We start from the raw sequence: 25286 nt of genomic DNA on the forward strand, positions 1-25286 counted from the left end.
TTTCATCTTTTTCTATGGTTTGGAATATTTAAAGGCCCTCGTTCTCAAACTTGACATTGTAAATACGTAAGGAATTGGGGAAAAAAATACTAATATGTGAGCCTTACTCTCAGAGACTCGGATGGACACCTAGGGACTTTTAAAAGCCCCCCACATGATTCCAATGTATAGCCAAGGATGGGAATCATTGCTTTAAATAACATTAAAACTATTTGCTCTTAAAAAAATTGAGATAGAGCTCTGCTATAAAGCCACAGGAAGATGTACTGTCCAAGTTTTCTACTTCTTTTGAATCAGTTCTCAGTTCTCATAGTTTCTTATTTTCAGGGAAATCCTCCGTTTCTCTAGTCTATAAAATTACATTGCCTTAGATGTTGATATTATATTGTTTACATATATGTAACTCTTTTATCTAGTTCTCTGTGTCTTTCTTTCTACTCTTTAATCTTACATATTTTTTAAAAGATTTTATTTTTAAGTAATCCTACACCCAACGTGGGTCTCAAACTCACAACCTTGAGATCAAGAGTCACATGCTCTATGGATGAGCCAGTCAGGTACCCCTAATCTTACATATTTTTTTTTCAAAAAAATTTTTTTAAAGATTTTATGTATTTATTTGAGAGAGAGAGAGCATGCACGAGCAGGGGGGAGAGGGAAAGCAGACTCCACACTGAGCCGGGAGCCCGACTCGGGGCTCAATCCCAGGACCCAAGATCATGACCCGAGCCAAAGGTAGATGCCCAACTGACTGAGCCACCCGGGTGCCCCGTTACATATTTTTAAATTCTTTTTTCACTTATCCTCAATCAGGCTCATGATGAGTTTATCAATTTTATTCATTCTTTCAAAGAATCATCTTTCAGATTTATGCATTTTTTCTTCTTTGTTTGCTTTCTATTTCATTAATTTCAGCTTTTATCTTTATTTGATTGACTTTATTGTCCTGTTTCTAATTTCCTGAGATGAATAGTCTTTCATGTGCATCTTCTTTAATAATGAAGGCTTTAAAGCTACACATCTTTTCTTTCTTTTTTTTTAAGATTTATTTATTTACTTGAGAAAGTGAAAGCGCACGAGAGAGAGAGCAAGTGAGGGGTGGGGCAGAGGGAGAGAATCTCTAGTTGAGCAGACCCCCCTGGTCAGCGGGATCCTGACGTGGGGCTCAATCTCATGACTCATGAGATCACGACCTGAGCTGAAACTGAGTTAGGCACTCAACCGACTGAGGTACCCAGGTTCCCCCCTACACATCTTTTCTAATTTTAGTTTTAATTGAGCCTTCTATCAAACTTGTAATTTTCCCTTTGATCTAATGCTTATTGAGATGACAATTTTTAATTTCCAAGGATCTTAATTAAAGGAGCTGGAATTCTTTGAATCATATTTTATTATTTATTTCAAACTTTATTGGATTATGATATGAGAATATATCCTATGAAATGTTTATTATTTTGAATTTATTCAGGATTTCTTTGAAATCAAATACATGATTGATTCTCATAAAGTCTCCTTGGACATATGAAAAATTAATTGTACTCTCTATGGGCTGTAAATTTCTTCCTATATCTACGTATTAAATTAAGTTCATTGATTAAGTATTCAGTTTTCCACATATTTAGTTTCTAATGTATCTGTCTAAATATGTGTTTTATATATTGCTGTGTAACAAGTTACCCCAGTACTTAGTAGTTTAAAACTATAAGCGTTTAGTATCTCCCAGTTTCTGTGGGCCAGAAATTTGAGTGCAGCTTAGGTGAATGGTTCTGGCTTAGAGTCTCACATGAAGTGGCAGTCAAACTATTGGCCAGGGCTGCATTCATCTGAAAGGTTGACTGGGGCTCAAGGACCCATTTCCAAGATTGCTAACTCATGTAGCTATAGGCACGACATTTTGGTTCCTCTTCATAGGGTACCTGAGTGTTCTCATGACATAGCAGCTGGCTTTCCCCAGAGTGAGTAATGCAAAAGAGACAGCGGGCAGGAAGCTGTAGTGTCTTTTGTGACTTAATCTCCAAAGATACACACTATCACTCCTGCTTTATTTTTTTTATTTTTTTTTTTAAAGATTTTATTTATTTATTTGACAGAGATAGAGACAGCCAGCGAGAGAGGGAACACAAGCAGGGGGAGTGGGAGAGGAAGAAGCAGGCTCATAGCGGAAGAGCCTGATGTGGGGCTCGATCCTGCAACGCCGGGATCATGCCCTGAGCCGAAGGCAGACGCTTAACCACTGTGCCACCCAGGCGCCCCACCTGCTTTATTTTTCCAATTTACTAGAAGCAAATCACTAAATCCAACCCACATTCAAGAGGAGGCAAATTAGGCTTCAGCTTTTAAAGGGAGTGTCAAGAATTTGTAGACATTATTTGTAGACATTATTTTAAACCAATAATTTAATCTGAATTTTGTATTTGTGTTCATATTTTTAAACAGTTTCTTCTTGCATTTATAGTAGTTAAATATATGAAGCAAAAACTTGTTCTTTTGTTTATTGAATACAAGTTTATGGATTGTATCTTCTTAAGTGTCTTTTATTATGTACATGTTGCTTTGTGATCATGTTTAGCACTTTTAAATTCCACTGTCGTGTATCAATATTTACATTTTTTTCTCTTTGTTATATTTACCTTGTTTTCAACCTCTCTTTACCTATTTTTTTAATGTTTAATTTCTCACGAACTATATATACCTGAGTTTTGTATTTTAATATAGTCTAGTATTCTTAGTATTTTAATGGGAGAATTGAACTCATTCACATTTAGTATAACAACATATATTTTTGAAAAGTTTTCTTCTATTTTATTTTGCTTACTATTTACTTTACTATGTTTCATCTTCTCCCTTTTCTTTTTGCTATTTTGGTGAAGTTTTCTTTATTGTTTTCTTTGGTGTTTTTACTGTCCTTTTCCATTCAGTAGTGGTTATCTTCCCATTCCTGACATTTCTGATAAATATTGTGTGTGTATATTTCTCAGATAGCTATAACTTTATTCTTCCACCATTATCCTCTCTCTCCTCCAGTAAGATAAATGTATTTACTTTCATGCTTTCCATATATGTCCCCCATTGGAATGAGATTTGTGGAGAATTTGTTTTTCTCCCCTAACCTCCCCCTGCAAATTCTAGTTACTGCTCATGCCATATTTTTAGTTCTTGACCATTATTAGGTTTTTCTTCATAGTATGTGTCTTCTATTTCTAGAATCCTTGTTTAGTACTTAAACGCAAGTTCCACATTATCATTATTGATTTATATTTCTATTTATATACTGGAGGGTTCATTGTTCCCATCTGTATTCTATATAATATATTCTTTCCACTTGGGTCTTTCCTTGGCTTTTACTTCATTAGAATATTTCCTTGAGTGTTTTCCTCTATGGGGCATGTGGGTGCTATATTCTCTGAATGAAAGCTCCGTGAATGCAGGGACTTTGTATTATTTACTTCTGTGTTTTTAGCACCTTAAACTGTGTTTAGCATATAACAAGCAATCGATACGTGTTCATTGTTTTTGTGGTATTAGATCACTGCATACTCACCTGTCTTTTTTCCACCCTGATGATCCTTTATGTTGTTGCTGATATTTGATCCTTTACACATTTTAAATATTATCTATCACCCTAAGAAGTTAATGATGTTTTGGCCAATATAGAATTCTTGGTTCATAGTCATTTTCTGTCTTTAATTTGTAGATTTATTCCACCTTCTTCTACCTCCCACTACTGCATCTGGGAAGTCTAATGCCAGGATGATTCTTTTCCCTTTGTAACTTGCTCTTTCTGTCTAGCAGCTTCTAAGACTTTTACCAGGTAATAGGGATATTTTTTCCCCTATCAATTGTGCATAGGATTCAGGATCTCTTTCAGACTTATGGCTGAAGTCCCTTTTTAACCACAGAAATCTCCCTCTCTTCATTATGTAATTATTGCCTCTTCTCCATCTGTTCCTTTTTACTGATTCTGGAATGATTATTGGCAAATTAGTTCTCTTGGCTCTGAACTCTAATTTCCTACCCATTCCTTATGATTTCCAACATTTTGCTTTTTAATCTGTGTGAGAGATTTTTTCATCTGTTTGCTTTTTCGGGTCAATAATGTGTTTTCCAATCACTGTTTCTTTTAATCAGCTCTAATCTATTGATATTTTAAATTTGGATAGCACACTTTAAATGGCAAGAATTATTAACATTTTGTTCTTTATTTTATGGTCCTCTCATTTTTTTTTTAAGTTTTCGTTTGTCCTCCAACAGTTCTAGCTCATTAGGGGATAGAACTTTAGCAGATCTAATTGGTCTGTCTCTCTCTGGTTACCGGATCCCCTTAAGTGTTAGGTTATTTTCATTTTCTATTCTCTGCTTAAGCTAGATTAGGCCTGTCTACACTTGAAGGCACAACAGTTGCTACTCCTGCATCAAGAGTCTGAGAGGAAGTCTCTATGTTCCTAGTTATCCCTAAATGCAAGTGTTAGTTTTCTTTTAGCTTCAGAAACAGAGATGAAGTTCCCTACACTTTTTCTATAAGATCCAGCTCCGTCTCCCCCAAACAAGAACCGCACTAATGCTCTGAGTCAGGGTCTCCCCTTAATCAAGGGGTGCACAGGTCCCCTCAGGCCTAGTTCTTCCATGTTCTCACCCCAGGGCTCTCTACTGTTGCTCCTCTAGCCCCCTCCAGGCCTAGAATCCCAAGAGAGCCTATAGCCTCTAACACCCCTCAGATTCCTCTGGTTCACTCATCCCAGCCAGCTGAAGGCTGGGGGAAGGAAGAATATCAGAGATGCAGAATCCCTCCTTTTTTCTTTAAGTTTTGATAAGCAATAGCCTGTGTTTTTGCAACTGGCTCACACTATTTCAGCCCAATGTGATAAAGGTATGTGAATTAATGTATAAGAAAATATAAAATAATGGGATCTTAAAATTAGAAATAACATGGAGGTCATAATAAAATGAATCTTCTCATTTGTATGGTGCTCTATGGTTTTCATTCAATTTTATACACAGAGTCTCATTTGAGTTCCAGAGTAGCCCTGTCTGGTAAGTATGGGAGTTATCATCCCCATTTTACAGATGAGGGAACTATAGCTCGTAAAGATTAAATAATTTATCCAAGGACACATGGATAATAGTGGAGCTGGACTAGCAAATAAGTCTTCTTATTCCTGGCCCAGGACACTATACTACTGCTTGCTTGCTTGTTTGTTTCCAGTTGTCTTCAGAACATGTTACATTGCATGATGAGTTGTGGAATCCCTGAGTTATATATTGTAACCTGTATTATATATTTTTTCAACTACATCTACTATATTGGTATGAATAATATTAAATGTACATAAATACTAGGATGGTGACTATAAGGTGATAAGATTTTCTTTTGTAGTTTGAAATCTAAAAAAAGAGGAATTTGAAAATAGTTTGAAATAGATTAATATAACTAGAATATGTGTATTATTGCCTGAAGGTAACTTTTTTGAAGGGGGACATACATTTGGATATACGAGTACTTAAATTTTTCTCTTTGTGATGTGTTTTTTAAACATTCGAATTTATTTTATGATGCAATAGAAATGCACTTGACCATTTCCCTACCAGGCCTGATATGCCCGGTGGGTCTGGCATGTTTGTTTTGTCTTAGAGGTTAGTGGTACAGAAGTAAATGAGTCAATAGCTGTTATAAAGACCAGACCTCTGCCCTGAGCCCAGTTCTTTTTTCCTACTAACACTGTGTTTAAAAGTATTATCTCATACTCAGGAGTGATAATCAAGATCTTTAACAACTAATATGGCCTGGTCAGTGAGCAGTCACAGTATCTGCCAGCTATCAACACCTGGTGCAATTGTATTAGAGTGCACTGGTGACATATCAGCCCTGCTCACGGATGCCTGATACCTTACGCTTTGCTGGGTATTTTCATATCCATTCTCTTGTTTGATCTGGGGAAGGGGGTGAGTATGGTATCATTCCCCTTTTGTAAATTGAGCGATCCACAGCCCAAAGAAGTTAAACATAGGAAGTCTTAGGAAAGACTTTTGGCTCTTGGTTCAGTGTTCTTCCTTGGGTGGAAGTTTCCCTCTTTTTAACGGAGAAAGAAGAGATAAGGTTAGCTATTTAAAAAAAATTTTTTTAAGATTTTATTTATTTATTTTTGAGAGAGAGAGAGAGCATGCATGAGAGCATGTGTGAGAGCATTAGGAGTGGGGCAGAGGGAGAAGCAGACTCCCCGCTGAGCGGGGAGCCTGCTGTGGGACTCGGTACCCAAGCCGAAGGCAGACACCCAACTGACTGAGCCACCCAGGTGCCCAAGGTTAGCCATTTTTGATAGGATAAAAATCAGCTCCTTTTAGAGAAAACTCATAGTAGGTAGTGGGTAGAATCCCCCTGGAATCTTCCTATCCCAAACTAATGTTTCATTTCCAAGGTCCCTTGCAGGAAATGCCTGCCTTGGAAGAGTGAAACTACCTCAAGTTAGGAGTTTTTTCCCAGTGGAGGAACTGACTCAGCCTCTTTTCTCCATGTTCACAGGGACATTAAGTACAAAGCCTTACTTTAAAAGTACATTCTTTTAACTGCTTGTTTTTCCCCCTCTCCTCCTTCCACAGAATGGTCTCCCCTCAGGGGGCAACTCATATATTTTTAATGGTGATTTTGTAGATCGAGGAAAACATTCCATAGAAATCCTAATGATCCTGTTTGTGAGTTTTCTTGTCTACCCCAATGACCTGCACTTGAACAGAGGGAACCATGAAGATTTTATGATGAATCTGAGGTAACCTAGGCCTTTAGATTTCCTCTTTTGTTTCCCATACTGAAAAATACTGCCATGTTTAGTTCCTAGCAGAGAGTTAGAGGTGAGTGTAGAAAAGTAGGGAGGAGGGGAATCTCAAGGGAGACCTCAATTCTTACCTCTATTTACCACCTCAGTCTTCTACTGAATGAGTATATGTTGCTCTGACGTCTTCTTCCTATCTTTTCTTCCAGTTCTGTCCTTGCTTCTCCCTTTTATTATGTTCTTTCTCTTCCTCCCATGCCTCCCGTCACAGGCCAAATTGTTTCCTGGATGGATGTGTTAGGCCAGCTTTGGAGGTGTGGTAGGTTCTATGAGCAGGCTTAGATGAGATCATTCTGTTGCTACTCTTTTGGCTTGCTTCAGATGTTGTCTCAGAAACTAGTACTGTGTTTTTCACTGATGTGTATATTTTTTACGACATGGTGATTGCTTCTGGCATAATTGTTCATAAACATATTTGAGAACAGCTGTAACATAGCATTTCAACTATCTGACTCACTGGAGATTTGAGGAATAAAGATTGGTTAAATGGTTTACCAAATTTTGCTGAAAGACACAGTCGGTGATAAATGTTCCCCTTTCCCTTCTTTCTTCTACGTTCACCCCTCCTTTACCAGTTTGCTCTAGGGCAGTAGAAGGCATGACATGTCTCATGTTTGTGGTTCTAGGTTTTTGGGTGCCTTGATCAAAGCTCAGCAACTGATTAGTTTTGTCTTTGGGGCAGTTTCATCCCCCGGCTTGAGTATAGACTTTCAATTCTAATTTTTCAGGTACGGAAACAGATGCTAAGACTATGATGAAAAAAATCCCAGACTGTTATCAGAGGTCCTTTATATGTAATGTAGCTCAACACTTTTATTTGGACATGCCTACTTACCCTTCCATTTGTTCAGTTAGCCAATCATATTTACCTAATGTCTGTGATGGTTAATGAAAGAGACATGGCCTCTGCCCTCACAGGGTTTACATCTAGCAGGGAAGACTTACGTTGAACAGGTTTTTCAAGCGTGATGAGTTTAAAAAGTGGGGACCGAACTTGTCTGGGGTGTGATAGAAGGTTCTCCCATAGAAGTATGGGATCAGCCTGAGACCATAAGCAATTCAGAGACAGCCATGGTGGTGGATGAGAAATGGTATTCCACAGTGAGGGGACAACTTAGGGAGAGCTTGAGACAAGACTTTTTAGATATGAAAGAACTTTAGGAGGGTAGGAGCACAGACTGAGGTCCAGGATGGTCCCTAATAGGGCTGGAGACATAAGACATGGTTGGATTGTGCAAAGGAATTTGGACTTTTTTCTAAGGACAACAGAAATAATCATATAAGAGTATCATAAAATTTGTGTTTTAAATGCAGCAGGAAGAAATATTTGAATGTGGGAGGCCAATTAGGAGGTAGTTGAAGAGATAGATGGTGGATTCTCATGTAGACCAAGGTAGTAGGGATAGAGATGCAAAGAAGTAGACAGATTCAAGAGGAGTTTAGGCAATGATGGTTTAAAGCATGGTAATGTGATATGGGGGACTTGAAAGAGGAGAGAATCAAGGATAACCTCCAGGTTCCCAGCTTGAATTTGGGAGTACATTGGCATTATTCACTGGTACTGGGAACATGATAAGAAGAAAAGGTTGGGATGAGAGAGAATGGTAAGTTCATTTTGGGGTAAGGTGATTTGAAGTGGTTTTGATTAGGTAGTTGAATGTATGTGTCCAGAGCTCAGAAATGCAGTGTGGCCTGCAGTACTGTCCTGCAATATTGGCATGTAGATAGTAACCAAAGCCCTAAACAAAGGAGGAGATTGCCAAGAGAGAAGGTGAGGGGAGAAGAGGGCCTAGGGCAGAATCTGAAGGAACGCCACCATTCAAGGCTAGGCAGAGAAAAACTTGCAAAGGAGATGTAGAATACCCAGAAAGGTACGAGGAAAACCAAGAGGGTTTATTGTCACAGCATCCAAGAGAAGAAAAGTCTTCTAGAAGGATGATGTAGTCAACCATATTTAGTGCTTCAGAGAGGGTAAGAAAGATGAGGACTGCAAGGTGTCCATTTGATTTAACAACATTTAACTCACCTTTGGTGAGTGCAAGACTGAATTCATCTCAGAAAACATAACATTGCACTGTAGAAGCCTGACATGACATGGTTTGTATGGAAACCTGGAATTAATATGCTGTGTTCTGACTTCCCTAGTTGGGCCTTAAGAATATATTATTATCCTAAGGCAAGGAAAAGTAATAAAAAAAATTTCCATCCTTAAAGCTCCCTTCATGATTGCTATTCAGGCATGAAAATTCCTGACTCTTTCTATTAAAATCTTGAATACCATTGCATGAACTATATCAGAGAGAGTATAAAGGGCCAGCTTGTTGTCTTCTAGGCTTTTCTTTGTCTCTGTTCAGTCTCTTCCCCCATCCCCCCTTCCCGCGCCCTCATTCATTTACTATAAGAGTTAGGATGTCTGAGAAATTCTATCTAAATGAAAAACATTCTCCCACACAGCTTCCCCCACTTCTCTGAGTACTTGCAGCATCCACACATCCCATACCTAGCACATATTTCTTAAGTTGCCTTGTGATTTTTTTCATGAAAATTTATCTTCTTTCTCCAACTATGCTATAAGCTCCTTCCAAGTAGGGATGGTATCATTGGCTGCTTTTGTTCTTTCCCATCATGCCTAGCAAAAACTTGGGTAACTAATAGTTTAAACTAAGCTCTAGTTTCTTGAGTTCTTGATACTTGTGATAATGAGATCAATGGGTCCCCTTTTTGCATGATTCACGTAAGTTGGAATTATCAACATTTAATTAGTTTAAATACCAGTGTTTTTTTTTTCAGGTATGGCTTCACAAAAGAAATTTTGCATAAATATAAGGTAAGACTTGTACTTTTTTTTTTTTTAATGCATTCTCTTTGCTGTTTATACATAGAACTACCAAAAAAAAAAAAAAAAAAAAAAGAGCCTTCGGGCAGAGTGATGGGTAAAAAACAAAAGCACAGCAGGAAGCCCTGGCCAGGGTAGAAGTCCAGTTTTCTTCCTGGACCAAACCAGTAAGTTTCAGCACAGATACAAACATACTCTATTGTTGTAAAGGTACCCAGGATTTGTTTTATGGTAAAACATGCAGACATAGAAATGACTATCCTAAAGGAAGAGATTTTTTACTCGCTGGGCTCTGGATTGGTTTGTTTGCATATTAAAGGAACTTCATCTGCACATGAAAGGCAAATCAACTACGATTTCTAGGAATTGGCTAGCTCTGGGAGGAGCAAGCTTTCCTCCAGGGTCAGCAAGGCACCAAGATGTCAAAGTATCAAAAACATAGAAGAAACAAACAAACATAGAATAAAACGACATGATTAATGCATGCTGGTGGGTTAGTGACTCCATGCTGACTTCCTTTGTGTGGCATGAAAGTTCTTGCTTTTTGTGATAAACTTGAACTTTTCAAAAAAACCCCAAAGTTCCTCAATCTTACTTACAGATGCATGGAAAGAAAATCTTACAAATCTTAGAAGACGTCTATACCTGGCTCCCAATTGGTACAATCATTGACAATGAAATCCTGGTCATACACGGTGGGATATCAGAGTCCACAGACTTGAATTTGCTCCACCATATAGAACGAAACAAAGTAAGAAGCAATGTTTACTTAAATCTTGTGTGAGTTTTATAAGGGGATATATACCTTCTAAGTTATTATTTTGTATTCATTTGCATTTTAGTAGTTGTAACTCTGCAAAAATTAGTACAAATTTTAGGAAAATCTGTGATTGCAAGATAAAGAACTGAATGGGTAACTTTTAAATATGGCAAATATATTTTTTAATTCATGATGAAAGTGGAAAATGAGGAAATGTTGGCATTTCATGTAGTTTCTAAAAGTGAAAATCCTGATTTTTAAAAATTAAAATGTCTAATTAATGTTGTAGTAAAATATACATAACATAAAATCGACCACTTTAAATAACCATCTTTTAGTGTACAGTTCGGTGGCGTTAAGTACATTCACACTGTTGTGCAGCCGTCCCCACATCCATCTCCAGAACTCGTCATCTTCCCAAACTGAAACTCTACCCATTAAGCAACAACTCTCCATTCTCCAATCTCCCTCGTCCCTGGTGACCAGCATTCTATTTTCTGTCTCTGAATCTGACTACTTTGGGTGCCTCATATAGATGGAATCATACAGCAATTTACTTCTGGAATTGATACGACTTCTCTAATACTCTAAATGGCTCAGGGTATTTTTGGGGGAAATATTTTAAACTGAGTAATCATATTAAGTACAACAGAAGCAGAGTAAGAACCTGTATAGAACCTCTAAGGGAAGAGGCTGTGTGTGGCCTGTAAAGCTCCCATACATAGTGAAGGGCGCCTTTGGCTGGGCCTTGCGGAGTGACTGGAATTATCTTCGTCCTGTACCAGAGCCCAGCCAAAGCCCCAGACTAGGGGCATAGGAGGTGCAATGTGAACGTGAGGACCAATAACAGCTCTGGAACCAGATGATCGTATATGGTCCTAGTGAGAAAGCTGAACCCTTACCCCTCAAGACTGATATGATAGTCAACTTCCAGCCAATCTAGGCAAGTCAAGTCTAGAGCTGGAATTTAATTTGATATAGACAGAAATGTGACCCCTATTCACCTTGAGTTTCTGGAGCCCTTATACCTTTGTATACATATAAAAGATAGTATTATTGCTAACTTCTCATCCTTTTAATATCCGCTTAAATGTACCCCTCCTCTGGAAAGCCTTCCATGTCCTCCAGACTAGGTCAGGTGCCCTTCTGTAGGCTCTCAAGCCCCTTGTACATATCCTTCATTACAGTTACCAGCACTGAGTAAAGAACTGGGGTGCTATTTACTATCCTCCCCTGCTTCTCTCATTCACTGATATAACTCCAGCACCTAAGATGTAGTAAATACTTAATCAGTGTTTGTTGGATATGTCCTAGGAGATTTAAGACCAAAGCAGGGCAGACCTAAGACAAAACTGGACAGAAACTTCTTTACAACCCCTTTTCTGATTCTGTGGTGATTTTACATACCTCCTCTCCAACCTCACTGAACCATGACCATATTTCCTGGCTTGCACCTGTTGTCCTGGCATGATTGTTAATAGTACCTCCCTTTACTCTCGGAAGTACTCCAATTGCAATAAATTTTAAGGTCACCCTACATTTAAGGCCTCTTTCTCGTGGTATCAGCAAATAGTCAAGCCAGTAAAACATTTTGATCAACACAAGATAGTCAGTGTTAACATAACGAGTGGATGTGAGTCTAGCCAAGAGCAAGGGAACATGATGTTTTAGTCAGTCAAATATTGGCAAGCACATGGCAGGAATGCAGCGCTCTGCCACCGCCCGCCCTGTGACAACAGCATTAATCAGCCATGGCAGCCACTACCAATTGATCAGATTGAAAACTTTTCCTTTTCTGAAGTGAGCCTGAGCAGCCAGCCCTCTCTAGAGCTCTTTGAGCTATTAAGAGCATGTCTTGGGGCGCCTGCGTGGCTCAGTCAGTTAAGCATCTGACTCTTGATCTCAGCTCAGGTCTTGATCCTCAGGGTCCTGAGTTCAAGCCCCAAGTTGGGTTCCATGCTGGGCGTGGAACCTACTTAAAAAAAAAAAAAAAAAAAAAAAAAGCATGTCTCTGGAATGCCTATTACTATCTCTGTGGAGCCCAAAATGTGAGAGCCACCTTGACCGAATAAACTCCGTGAAGCTCTGACATCAAACAGACATAGTCAGCTCTACTTCCTACTTCTGCCACTTCCTGGCTGGGTGACTGGGCAAGGTACTAAAGTTTTCTAAGCCTCAGTTTCTGTGCTTGTGCATGGAAGCTAAAAATACCTATTATATTGAATTGTTAGGAGGATTAAATAAATTACCTAGATGAAGAAAACAGCATAGAGTAAGCTCTGAACGCAAAGCGCTCTCCCTCAAACTCTCTCCTCTCTTTCCTGATACTTGGAACTGAAGTTTGAATTTTAGTCACCAAAACACACCCTGAGAAGTTTTTGGGCCAGGAGTTTTCCCAGGAAACCAAATTTCACCTCTTCTGGGGGTCATCATTCCACCAACTCACAAGCCTGGTTTTAAAGATAGAAATTTGACTTGTGTACTTTCTGTATCTTCTACCCCTCCTAGAGTGAGGTTGAATTGGCAGCACATATTTGTATTAAATATAATTGAACTGTAGCAAAAGTAGTAGGTTTAAGCCTTTGGAACTCTACCAAATGAAATATAAAAGTAGATTTTCAAGTCCAATTTTACAACTTTCCCGCTTCCTCCACTTTCCCATCCCTTAGGACCCTCTAAGTGTTGGGATGACCACGCTTCCTGGTTTATGCCTGCTGTTGTAGTATGATTGTTAATGGCAGCGGGGAGTAGGGTGGGGGAACCTGACGACAACCTCCTTCTAGGTTCATTAAAGGCATTGTGTATGGTGGGTAGGTTGGGGGGTGTCAATGCAGAGGAAGAGTCTATAAGACTAAGACTCTGGTTTAGAATTCTTTAAACTCCCTGGCAGGGGGTGTGGGAAAGAATGGCTAGCAGGGCTCCCAGGAGAAAATGACGGTGTGGTACTTTAGAGGGGGAGGTGGGCAAAGTATCCTGATCCTAAGTGGCCTGGAAAAACACGTGTTCTTCATCAGGTTGAGGCACAGCAATAGAGACAGAGTGGCAACTGGCACTGAAGTTTCTGCATGCGGCACATGAAACATAGGGTTTGGCTTAAGTGTGAATTTGTTTTGTAGATGAAATCTGTGCTGATGCCACCAATTCCCTTAGATGGTGAAGACCATGATACTGACTTGAAAACTAAAGTAGGTGCAACTATTATACCTCGGGAAGTCAAAACAAATGGATCCCTTTCTGAACAGTTAACAAAGCATGAATGGGAACAGGTAGGTATCAAAGTGTTCACCAAACTGGCAATGAAGATGCCGCATAAATGATGTTGTCCCTTAGGTACATAACAAGTGACTTACCTTTATAAGCAGATCATACTCTTGTTTCTGAATTCATCACTATACTTTTAATAGCTTCACTGAGATAGGCTCCTTCATTTAAAGTATATAATTCAATGGTTTGGGTATATTCACAGTGTTGTGCAACTGTCATGACAATCTAATTTTAGAAAATTTTCATCACCTGAAAAAGAAACTCCGTACCTATTACTAGTCACTTCCCATTCCCTCCCCAACCACCCCCTCCCCCAGCCTTAGGCAACCACTAATCTACTTTTGGTCTTTATAGATTTGCCTGTTCTGGACATGTTATAGAAATGGGCCCATCCAATATGTGACCTTTTGTGTCTGGCTTCTTATACTCAGCCCAATGGTTTGGGGTTCATCTGTGTTGTAGGATGTATCAGTACTTTGTTTCTTTTTATTGCTAAATAATATTCTATTGTGTGGATACACTACATTTTGTTTATTCATTCATCAGTGGGTAGACATTTGAGTTGTTTCTGCTTCTTGGCCATTATGAATAATGCTGCTATAAACATTCACATACAAGTTTTTCTGTGGACGTATGTTTTCATTTCTCTTTGGTATATACCTAGGAGTGGAATTGCTCAGTCATAAGATAATTCTAAGTTGAACATTTTGAGAAACTACCGAACTGTTGTCCCAAATGGCTGTACCATTTTACATTTCCATTACCAATGTGTGAAGGTTCCAATTGCTTCACACCCTCACTAAGAAATTGTCTCTCCTTTTGATTATGGCTATCCTAGTGGGTGTGAGGTGGAATCTCATTATGGCTTTGATTTGTTGTGGTTTTGGCATTTCTCTAATGATTAATGATGTGGAGCATCTTTTCATGTGCTAATTGGCCATCTGTATGTCTTTGGAGAAATATCTATTCAGATCCTTTGCTCATTTTAAAAATTGAGTTATTTATCTTTTCATTATTGCGTTGTAAGTGTTCTTCATATATTCTGGATATGAATTCCTTATCAGGTATATTATTTGCAGGTAGTCTTTCCTATGCTGTAGGCTATCTTTTCCCTTTTTTTATGGTATTATTTGCAGCACGAAAGTTTTTAATTTTGATGAAATCTAATATTCTCTTTTTTTTTCTTTTTTGCTTGTGCTTTTGGTGTTTTATCTAAGAAGCCATTGCCTAACGCAAAGTCATGAGGATTTATTGTTATATTTTCTTTTTTTTTTTTTTTTAAAGATTTTATTTATTTATTTGACAGAGAGACAGCCAGCGAGAGAGGGAACACAAGCAGGGGAAGTGGGAGAGGAAGAAGCAGGCTCCCAGCAGAGGAGCCTGATGCAGGGCTTGATCCCAGAATGCTGAGATCACGCCCTGAGCCAAAGGCAGATGCCTAACGACTGAGCCACCGAGGCACCCCTGTTATATTTTCTTCTAAGAATTTTCTAGATTAAGCTTTTCCATTTAAGTAATCCATTTCAAGTTAATTTTTGTGTATGGTGGGAGGTAAGGGTTTAGCTTTATTCTTTTACATGTGGATATCCAGTTATCCCAATACCACTTGTTAAAAGGACTATTCTCGTTGAATTTTCTTGGCACTTTTATTAAAAATCAACTGACCATAAATATGAACGTTTATTTCTAGACTCTTTTTTTTTTAAGGATTTTATTTATTTATTTGACAGAGAGAGACAGCCAGCGAGAGAGGGAACACAAGCAGGGGGAGTGGGAGAGGAAAAAGCAGGCTCTTAGCAGAAGAGCCTGATGTGGGGCTCGATCCCAGAACACCGGGATCACGCCCTGAGCTGAAGGCAGACGCTTAACGACTGAGCCACCCAGGCGCCCCATTATTTCTAGACTCTTAATTCTACTCCCTGATCTATATGTCTGTCCTTACATCAGCACTACACAGTTTTGATTACTGTAGCTTTGTAGAAAGTTTTGAAACTGGGAAATGTAGGTTCTACATTTTGTTGTTCTTTGTTCAAGATTGTTTTGACTGTTCTGGGTCCCTTGAATTTCCATATGAATTTTAGGGTCAGCTTGTCAATTTCTACCAAGAAATAGCTGGGATTTTGGTAGGGATTGCTTTGAATCTGTGTTCTTATTGTAATCTTAACAATGTTATATCTCCAATTCCACAAACATGGAATGTCTTTCCATGTATTTAGATCTTTAATTTCAACAGTGTTTTGTAAGAATGTACACTGAGGCACTTGTTTTGCTCAAGTTTGGAATAAATATTCCAAAGTACTTTCAATGCTATTGTAAAATAGAATTGTTTTTTAAATTACCTTTAGAAATACAGTTGACTTATGTATACTGATCTCATGTTGTGAACCTTGATAAGTCTATTTATTCATTCTAATGATTTTGGGTGGATTCCTTGGGACTTTCTATATACAAGAGCATGTTATCTGTGAATAGAGATAATTCTGCTTCTTCCTTTCCAAACTGGCTGCCTTTATTTCTTTTTCTTCCTTAATTACCCTGTCTAGAACCTCCAGTATGGTGTTGAATGGAAGTGGTGAGAGTAGACATCCTTGTCTTATTTCTGGTATTAGCGGAAAGCATTCAATCTTTCACCATTAAGTATATTAGCTGTTTGTTTGTATATTAGCTACCCTTCATCATGAGGAGGTTCCCTTCTGTGCCTACTTTGTTCAATGTTTTTTATCATGAAAGAGTTTCGGATTTTGTGAAATGCTTTTTTTGTATCTACTAAGACGATCGTGTGGTGTTTGCCCTTTATTCTATCAATATGGTGTATTACATTGATTGATTTAAACCAACCTTACATTCCTGGGATAAATCCCATTTAGTCATGGTGTGTAATCCATTTTATATGTTGCTGGCTTCACTTTGCTGATTTTTTTTTAAAGGATTTTACATCTATATTCATAAGGGGTATTGTTCTATAGTCTTGATGTCTTCGGTATTAGTGTAAGACTGGCCTCATAGAATGAGCTGGGAAGCATTAGCTACTCTTCTGGTTTTTGGAGGAGTTTGTGCAGGATTGATAATAATTTTTCTACAAACGTTTGGTAGAATTCATCAGTGAAACAATCTGAGCCTGGGCTTTTCTTTGTAGGAATTTTAAAAATTATGAATTTAATCTTCTTTCTTGTCTAAGAGTTCTATTCAGATTTTGTATTTCTTCTTGAGTAGTTTGTATCTTGGTAGTCCTGATAGTTTCTCTTCCTTGGAATTTGTCCATTTCATCTAATATATCTAATTTGTTGGCCTAAAGTTGTTTGTAATATGTATATATTCAAATATATATAAAGTCGGTAGTGCTGTCACCTCCTTCATTCCTAATTTTAGTAAGTTGAGTCTCTTTTTTTCTGGTCAGTCTCACTAAGGTTTGTTAATTTTATTGATCTCGTCAAAGAACCAATTTTTGGTTTTATTGACTTCCTTTATTATTTTCTATTCTCTCCTTCATTTATTTCTGTTCTAATCTTTATTATTTCCTTCTTTCTGCTTGCCTTAGATTTAGTTTGCTCTTCTTTTTCTAGTGTCCTAAGGTGAAAAGTGACGCCACTGATTTGAGACCCCTTGCCTTTTGTAACTACTACTTAGCTCCATCCCATAACTTTTGCTGTGTTGTGCGTTCATTTTCGTTCATCTCAAAGTATTTTCTAATTTCCCTTGTGATTTCTTCTTTAACCCATATATTATTTAGCAGCATGTTATTTAATTTCTGCGTATTTGTGAATTTCTCATATTTCTTTCTCTTATCGCTTTCTACTTGAATTCAATTTTGGCTGGAGTGAAGAGGAAAATTACCCAGAGCAGGCCCAGGCCGGCAGGCCCCAGTAGAAAGAAAGTTACTATTAAGAGCAAGAGATAACCAGAAGCCCCACTGGGATCACGAGATAACCAGCGGGGTCTGCCACAAGCTCCCTGCACCGCCGCTGTTCCCGCTTAAAGCAACACTCCCCCAGTTTAAACCCATGTACCAGCGGTCGGCACAGCCCTTGTAACCTGATCCACTGCAGTCCCTTATAAAAGCCCGATAACCCCGCTGATGGGGGCCCAGAATTTTAAGCGTCTGCCAGCGTAAAATAAACCTGAGTTCTACTTCTCCAAGTGTCACTTGGTCTCTCACCGGTCTGATTTTTATTTTCCCCAACAGGAGAACATACTTTATATGATTTAAATCCTTTGAAAACATAGTGAGGTTTTTTTTATGGTTAGTATATGGTCTATCTTGGAGAACGCTCCATGTGCTCTTGAGAAGAAAATGTATTCCATTCCTGTTGAGGGGAGTGCTATATATATATATCCAGATATATATATCTGTCTTTGAATATATTTATCTGTCTTTGAATATATTTATAATAGTTGCTTTGAAATCTTTTTCTGCTAAGTCAACATCTACTCCCCTCAAAGGCAATTTCTATTGCCTGCTTGTTTTTCCCTGTGTATTTTTTTATTTGCATGTCTTGTAACTTTTTTGTTGAAAACTGGGCATTTTGAGTAATAGATTGTAGTAACTCTAGATAGTTATTCCCATGCTCCTCTGGGGCTTATTGTTATTTGCATTTTCACTCATTTATTTGTTTAGTGCTTGTCTTGACTAGTTCAGTCAAGTCTGTGCCCGACCTCTCAGTGTATACTCTCTGATGTCACTCTTCCCAGGGTGCTGTGTTGAGCATGGCCCTGACTACCGGGGGTCATTGTAATTTTAGGTCGGCTCTCTCTTTGCCTGTCTCTTTGCCTGACTTCCCCTTTAAGCTTTGGCCCATCTGCCTCTATTTGTATCAAACCCAGCTGTTAGCCTTCACTAATTGCTAGCTGATTGTGCTATTGTTCTTAACAATGCCCTGGGGCTCACAAATAGCTCTACAATCTGATCCCATTAAAGTCGGCCTCCTTTTCGGGGCAGGGTATGACAATCTTTGAGGCTGATTCTGGCCCTACAGGGCTCTTCTCATTTGCCCCTTTCCCTGATTCGGTCTGTGAAACTTGTCTGGTCTGCTCTTGCTACTAGTATCGTGGAAGCATCAGCCTTCTTCTAATTGCTTACCTCTAAGGAGCCTCTATTTCTTGACTCTGTACTCTTATACCGTGACTGCTGAAAATGTTGACTAAAATGTGATTTCTGTTGTAAAATATCCTCTAATCAATGAGGAGAAAGAGAGAGAGAGGTGGGGGGATAGAGAGGGAGGGAGAAGAGGTAGTAAGAGAGAAATAGAATTCATCAATGGCTTGTGCGTCCACAGTATTCAAAAATCCCTAAGTACAAGAGACAACCTAGAGCAAGTAGGAAAGGATGCCTCCGTAAATTCTGACATCCAAATTCCAAAGACCAAAGGCTAGAACAAGCACTTCTAGGATGGTGAATGATAAGGATGATGCCATGGAGATTGGAGTTGCACAAAAAGAAAATTCTGGCCTCTGGAAACCTCCATAAGTTAGAATTCTAGAGAGATGGAGCCTTAAGAAATGGGAGGGAGGACACTGGGGGTTATTATTCCGTAATAGGACTTCCTACCACCCCAACAATATAGACATATAGGCATCTTGCAGGCTCCATGTACATAACTGGAGCTGAGACAGAGTAAAATGGACCAGAATCTCATTCCCAATATTTTAATAATTTCAGTTGTACCCTTAGTTTTCTTCTCTCAGTTGCTGGTACAAAGTGGGTATGCATACTTTAGTTAGCTAGAGTTGAAATTGCCAAATAAAACCAGATTTCATACTTTATTTCACAATAACTATGAGCTATGTTATACTGAAGGTCATAGGCTCTTTATTTGTCCCCTACTCACAGGAGAGCATAATTCTTGGCAGAGTGCTATAATTTCAGTTTTATCTTATGTTCACTGAGATGTGGGGGATATATATACTCATAGCTAAGTCACTGTATAGAGACAAGCGTGATATCCTTCCTTTAGGACAGACTAGCAACAAGAAGACCAGAGAGGTTTAAAAAACTTTTTAATTATTTATTTCCTGAGTGACTCCCTTCTTTTAGTTCGTTCATTTAACAAGTATTTATTGAGCACCTGCTATGCGTCAGTCACTGTTCTAGACTTTTGAGAATGTCAGTGACCAAAGATTTATTACCTCATGAAGCTTACATTCTAGGGGGAGGAGTTAAATAATAATATAACAAAAAGCAAGTAAATTATATAATATGTTAAGTGAGAAGTTCTATGGGAAAAAAAAAATAAAACTAGAACAAGGTTAAGAGTATCAGGAGAACTGGAGGTAGAGGACAGAGCTGTAATTTTAAATAGGGTAGTCGGCCTAGAGCAGGATGCGATTCCACGTCCGCCTTTAAGGCCCATGCTCCTTTTCCGAAGGGAAGGCTGACTTCAGAGTGATAGGGGGTCTCAAGAAGGAAATGAACTGCTCTAGTTTCTCCTCATCCAGTGAGGCAATGGGTAAACGAGTAGGCATCTAAAGCAATTTAGGTATTGCTGGAAGGTTCGGGTCAAGCACAGCTTTTAAAACAACATGTTCAAAAACTGGAAAGAGGACACATCACCAAGGGAAAATACAAAAGAATAGAGAATCTATAGTATTGTGTTTTAGAAGAGAAGCATTTAGATACACCTTTCTGAGCTATTAACTCTCCACCAAAGCATACGTTCGGGAACTGGATTATTTAGAGCTGCAGGCGAGCACAGGGCACTTCTTGCTAGATTTATTTTGGATTTAGGAGGTTTAAAGGCTGAGACACGAATAGATTTTTGTTGACCAGGTCGTATAAAAACTGAATTCAGTAAAACTTTTCCAATTTTTGGTTTGAAAAATTTCAGGAAGGAATGTTGTAAATAACTATTCTTTCATGCACTTACCACTCACAAGGCCCTTGCATTTCGGAGGAGAGAACGTTGTTGGAAGGAAAGAGACTGTCTCTGCTGAGGAATTTGTTTTCACCAACAAGGGGTCTCAGGATCAAATCTGTATTATAGCCACAGTCTGGGTAAACAGAGTCAAATAAATGAGTTCTAGACAGAAAAAAGAAATGCAGACTTGTGGAATGGATAATTCTGAAGATATACATTTCTATAAAACTCGTACCCTTTTTGACTTTGAGTCAAAGCAAAAAGAATGTTAGATATATCTTTCTCATTTCATCGACGAGCCACCTAAAGCTCAAATAGGTTAAATGATTTGCCCAAGGTGACAAAGGTGACACTTGAGGAACTAACTTCTTGGTCAGTGCTTATTCTAGTTTAACAGAGTCCATCATATACATTGAATTTATGTACATTTCAACTATGTGTATATGACAAAAAGAAAAGTATATAAAATTTTATTTTCATAAAATTCAAAAATTTTTTTTTAAAAATCCCATTATACATTATCACATATATAAAATATTCACAATCCATATTATTATATAGGATTGTATATGCAAAATCATGTATAGTCTGCATTCAGGGTAATTTAAGAGGTTTTCCGGGGGTAATTTTGGCTCTAAATGTCTTGCATTTCATGTGAGAATTTAAAATTTAATCTCCTCTTTATAAAACACAATTCCTTGTGTTCCATGTTTCTGCCTTCATTATACTAAAGGTCAAATCAGGACCTCCAAACATGAATTCATGGTGTAAGAGCCAGATACGACAATGCAAGTGTTTGTTTTGTCATAAACAGCAGCAAGGTAAATGGGCTCCACTGTATTTATTTGTAGGGTAGGATTGTGCTAATGTTGGAAGTCAGTAGGGGAGAAAGGAGAATCCTGGGCTGAACCTTCTTTGGGTGGTTATAACTCTCACTGTAATCAATCATCAAAAACTATCCAAGTGTCTGGTTCGTGCCTGATGGAGGGTTGCTGCAGGTTCTGACCAGGTGCTTATCATTCCAGAGTTCTCCTACTAGTTCTGTTCTTCTCTCCACCTCACTGTCTTCTTCCTCACTTACTTCTAGCTCCCCTTCAATACCAAACCTATAAATGGGTGTACAGTCCAGTTTACTGGGACAACCATTTCTGATTCTCTTGTTAAGATCTGACTTGGACCCACTTGAGTAACTGCAGACCTTAAAATGCATGGTCCTTCAAGCCTGCAGAACAGAAACGTGGAAAAGACAGACTCTTAGAACTGTAGTCTGTTAGAACTTTGAGATACTTTACGGATCACCTGGCCCAAACCCCTGATTTTAAAGATCTGGAAACTGAGACCCAGAGAGTTTTCTCGAGGATGCCCAGCTTTAGTGACAAAGCTTGTTTTTCTCACTACTGCTTAAATTCCTATAGGAGTTTAGATAAAGAAATACTATATGTGGATCAGAGCGATGAAGAATATTCTTAGAAACTTGGGTCTTCAGTCTTGGGCATCACGTAGCCTGCATTTTCCTCTTTCAGCCCCAAAAGGAAAATTTATGCTAATAAAATAAAATACTTGTGGATTTAGGAGGGCACATTGTGGAAACCAGTCAGTGGAACTGAGAATGTTCTTATCAATGGGACAGAAAGGGAAGGAGATGACTTAGGAAGTATTCTTGGATGAACACTTGTCTATATTTGTGGTGGGAAAAAGTCTTCCTCATGCTATCTGCTCAACAGGACAAAAACCAGAGCCATCATCGAGCCTTACCGAAACCGGGGATGTACTGTATGGTGACTAACATAATATAATAAAAAATCATTAAAAAAAATAAAAAAAAAACCAGAGCCATAGCCACAGCTGGGAGACCTACCTTATCTCTTTGAACATATTAAGAACCTCTAATGTGTGTTCATTGTGAGGAGCTGCTTTCTCCTTGGAACATGACAATGAAGTTCTTTTAAGAGAAAAGACCTTGAGGAGCGCCTGGGTTAAGTGTCTGCCTTTGGTCATGTTCCTGGGGTCCTGAAATCGAGCCCCACATTGGGCTCCCTATTTAGCGGGGAGTCTGCTTCTCCTTCTCCCTCTGTTGCTTCCCCACCCCTGCTTGTGCTCTCTTGCTCTTGCTCTCTCTTAAATAAATGAATAAGTATTTTTTAAAAAGAGAGAGAAAAGACCTTGGTAGATTCAGCAATTGTGAAACAATCATGATGAGATTTTTAAAGACAGACAAAAGTAGGGGCTGATTCTTCATGATTATGAAGTATGGCCGCACTGGTTATTGGGGATGAGCAGAAAGGGATGGTGGTGGCTGTGGGCATTACAATTATTATGGAAAAGGTTCATGGAGGAGTTGAGTCTGAAACAAGTTTGAAGAAGGAATGAGAAACAGACTTTGGGATAACTTGGGTTAATATTTCTGACAGATAAGTTGGAATCTAGAAAGATAGACTCTCGCTTGTAAGTAGGGGCCTAATCTGGTTTGTTGTTCAAAGGTTATCGATATTCTGTGGAGTGATCCCAGAGGCAAAAGAGGCTGTTACCCAAACACAAGTCGAGGAGGGGGCTGCTATTTTGGACCAGATATTACCTCCAAGGTTCTTAATAAATACCAGTTGAAGATGCTCATTAGGTCTCATGAATGTAAGCCTGAAGGGTACGAAATCTGCCACGATGGGAAGGTAAGCTGACATTGTTGGTGACATCATCACACGCATCCTTGCCCCAAGCAGCCTTTCTTCACAGGATGCGTCTGACCCAGAGACCCATGGGAAGGTGTCTTCCCCAGGACCGAAACAGGAGGCTGGGCTTTGGTAGGCAGAAACAGGAGACTACAGGGTTCACACAGGTTGTTTGAAGGGGCCCCACTGTGCCGCACCCTAAGAGATATTTGGTTTATTTCCCTGATCCTCCCGAATCCCAGAGACAGAAATTCTGACATGTAGCTCCAAGTTCACCCACAGACAGCCTGCCTTCTTTACTGATGGAAAGGCGGCTCTCCAGCACAGCGCGGTTAAGAACGTACTTCCCGTCACAGAGCACATCAACCGCAGCAGCGAATCTAGGTCACTGTCTTTCACCTTTTGTACTTTCCCTGTGCAGGGCACGGCCGCAAAACCCCCCTCTCCTCCCTTCCCCTCGCCGCGTGGGTGAGCTCTAGCCAGGCCCCGCCGTGGTCACTTGGGCGGCAGCCGCTAGAACGGAGTGCGTTGTGCTCCTTCAGTGCTGTGTGGCCTCTCTTTCTATTTCAAGACTTCCACTTTTCTCAGCTCCGTTAGTTCATTTTCGGCTCCTGCTAATGTTGAGAGATAGTGAAGGCAAGTATTATTTAAGGTTTCTTTGTACTAAGAAAACAGAGAGAAAATAGCTTGTCTGAAGTAGCAGGCTGATGAGGGCAGAACTGGGCCCCGGCCAGGTGGCCTGTCAATGACAAGGGTTACCCTGCCATCCCCCACCATGGCACCAAGGCTGGTTCCTTCCCAGCAGGGTGGTCCTGGACACTCTGTATCCTGGCCACTATTTTCTCTGCCCTTAAAGGACTGGTTTTGTGGAGGGTCCCAAGCCTCCTACATCAGTCAGCTTCAAGAAAAAGAAAAAGACTGATAGTAGAGGAGTTTTATTTTGAACACTGAGATATCACAAGGAAAGAAAACAAAGGCTTTACCCGCTTGGAAAATTAGAATTTGCAAAACCAAGCATTAAGTGGAATTCTAAGATACAGAAATGAAATTGTACACAGGATTGCAAGGCTCTGCGGCCAGAAGTGAGTATCCCCGGGGCCACTGATTTAAAGTCTTGTTGCTCTCCAGTGGAGTCACAGAAAATCCTGTCAGACTTGGATAATTTGTATGGATTTGGATCTTTGTTTGGTTTTTGCTTTTTTAGGAATTGAGCTATTTCTGCCTTTATTGAAGGACCTTTTGAGAACTAACTCTCTGTGAACCTGGCCCTCTTTTTCTTTAATCAGGTTGTTACCGTATTTTCTGCTTCTAATTATTATGAAGAAGGCAGCAATCGAGGAGCTTACATCAAACTGTGTTGTGATATGACCCCTCGATTTTTCCAGTACCAAGTAACTAGGACAACTTGCTCAAGGCCTCTTTACCAAAGGTGTGTATGCTCTAAGGAGAATTCTGAGCGCTGGTACTGGTGACCAAGTAGAACCAGTCCAGAGTGACTAAGAGTGGCCACGAGAGTAAAGACAACCACTTCCTGGTGACTCACTGGTATAAACACAGTAGAATTAGTTCCAGACACCAAGTGCTGAACGCATTCATATTTGAAACCAAGAGGAGCAATTTTCAATTCATATGTCTCTTTAAATGGGTAAAGCAATCAGTGTCTACGAGCAGCCTCTAATTGAATGTTAAGAAGGTCCCCACATCCACCCAGTCCCACAGCCCCACAGCCGACAACCCTCCCTGCCCCCCAAACAGCCCTGTGTGCTCTTGCCTCTTGGTCTCTTTTCTATCCAGAAGTGTATGATGACAGGAGTTGAGTGTCTCTCCAAGTGATGGCATCCATAGCTTCTCTTCCTTTTCTCCATTCAACATGATATTTTTAAGAAGTTTTCATTATAAAACAAGTATGTTTGTTGTTAACAAGTGAGACCAAACAAAGATGTATACATAAAATGCTAATGATCTTCTCTCGCCCACCTTCTTAATAATCCTTTTCCCCAGAGGGAACTGAAATTGATAGCCTAGAGTGGACATTTTTTCCCTCTTCTTGCTCCTACAGAAATAGACAAACCATTATATTCATCG

General features: G+C 39.3%; 1 protein-coding gene across 4 annotated transcripts in view; it reads left to right on the forward strand.

The window, feature by feature from the left end:
- Positions 1–25286, forward strand: part of PPEF1 (protein phosphatase with EF-hand domain 1) — a 122315-nt gene that overhangs the window by 77088 nt on the left and 19941 nt on the right. For all 4 annotated transcript variants that reach the window (XM_026480229.4, XM_044377565.3, XM_057310353.1 and 1 more), the window contains 6 exons: positions 6595–6761; positions 9615–9651; positions 10262–10411; positions 13537–13686; positions 23016–23201; positions 24488–24630. In XM_026480229.4, the coding sequence (XP_026336014.1) occupies positions 6595–6761; positions 9615–9651; positions 10262–10411; positions 13537–13686; positions 23016–23201; positions 24488–24630 (833 nt within the window). The remainder of the gene's footprint in view (positions 1–6594; positions 6762–9614; positions 9652–10261; positions 10412–13536; positions 13687–23015; positions 23202–24487; positions 24631–25286) is intronic.

The sequence above is a fragment of the Ursus arctos genome, chromosome X, assembly GCF_023065955.2.
Source record: "Ursus arctos isolate Adak ecotype North America chromosome X, UrsArc2.0, whole genome shotgun sequence".
Lineage (NCBI taxonomy): Eukaryota > Metazoa > Chordata > Mammalia > Carnivora > Ursidae > Ursus > Ursus arctos.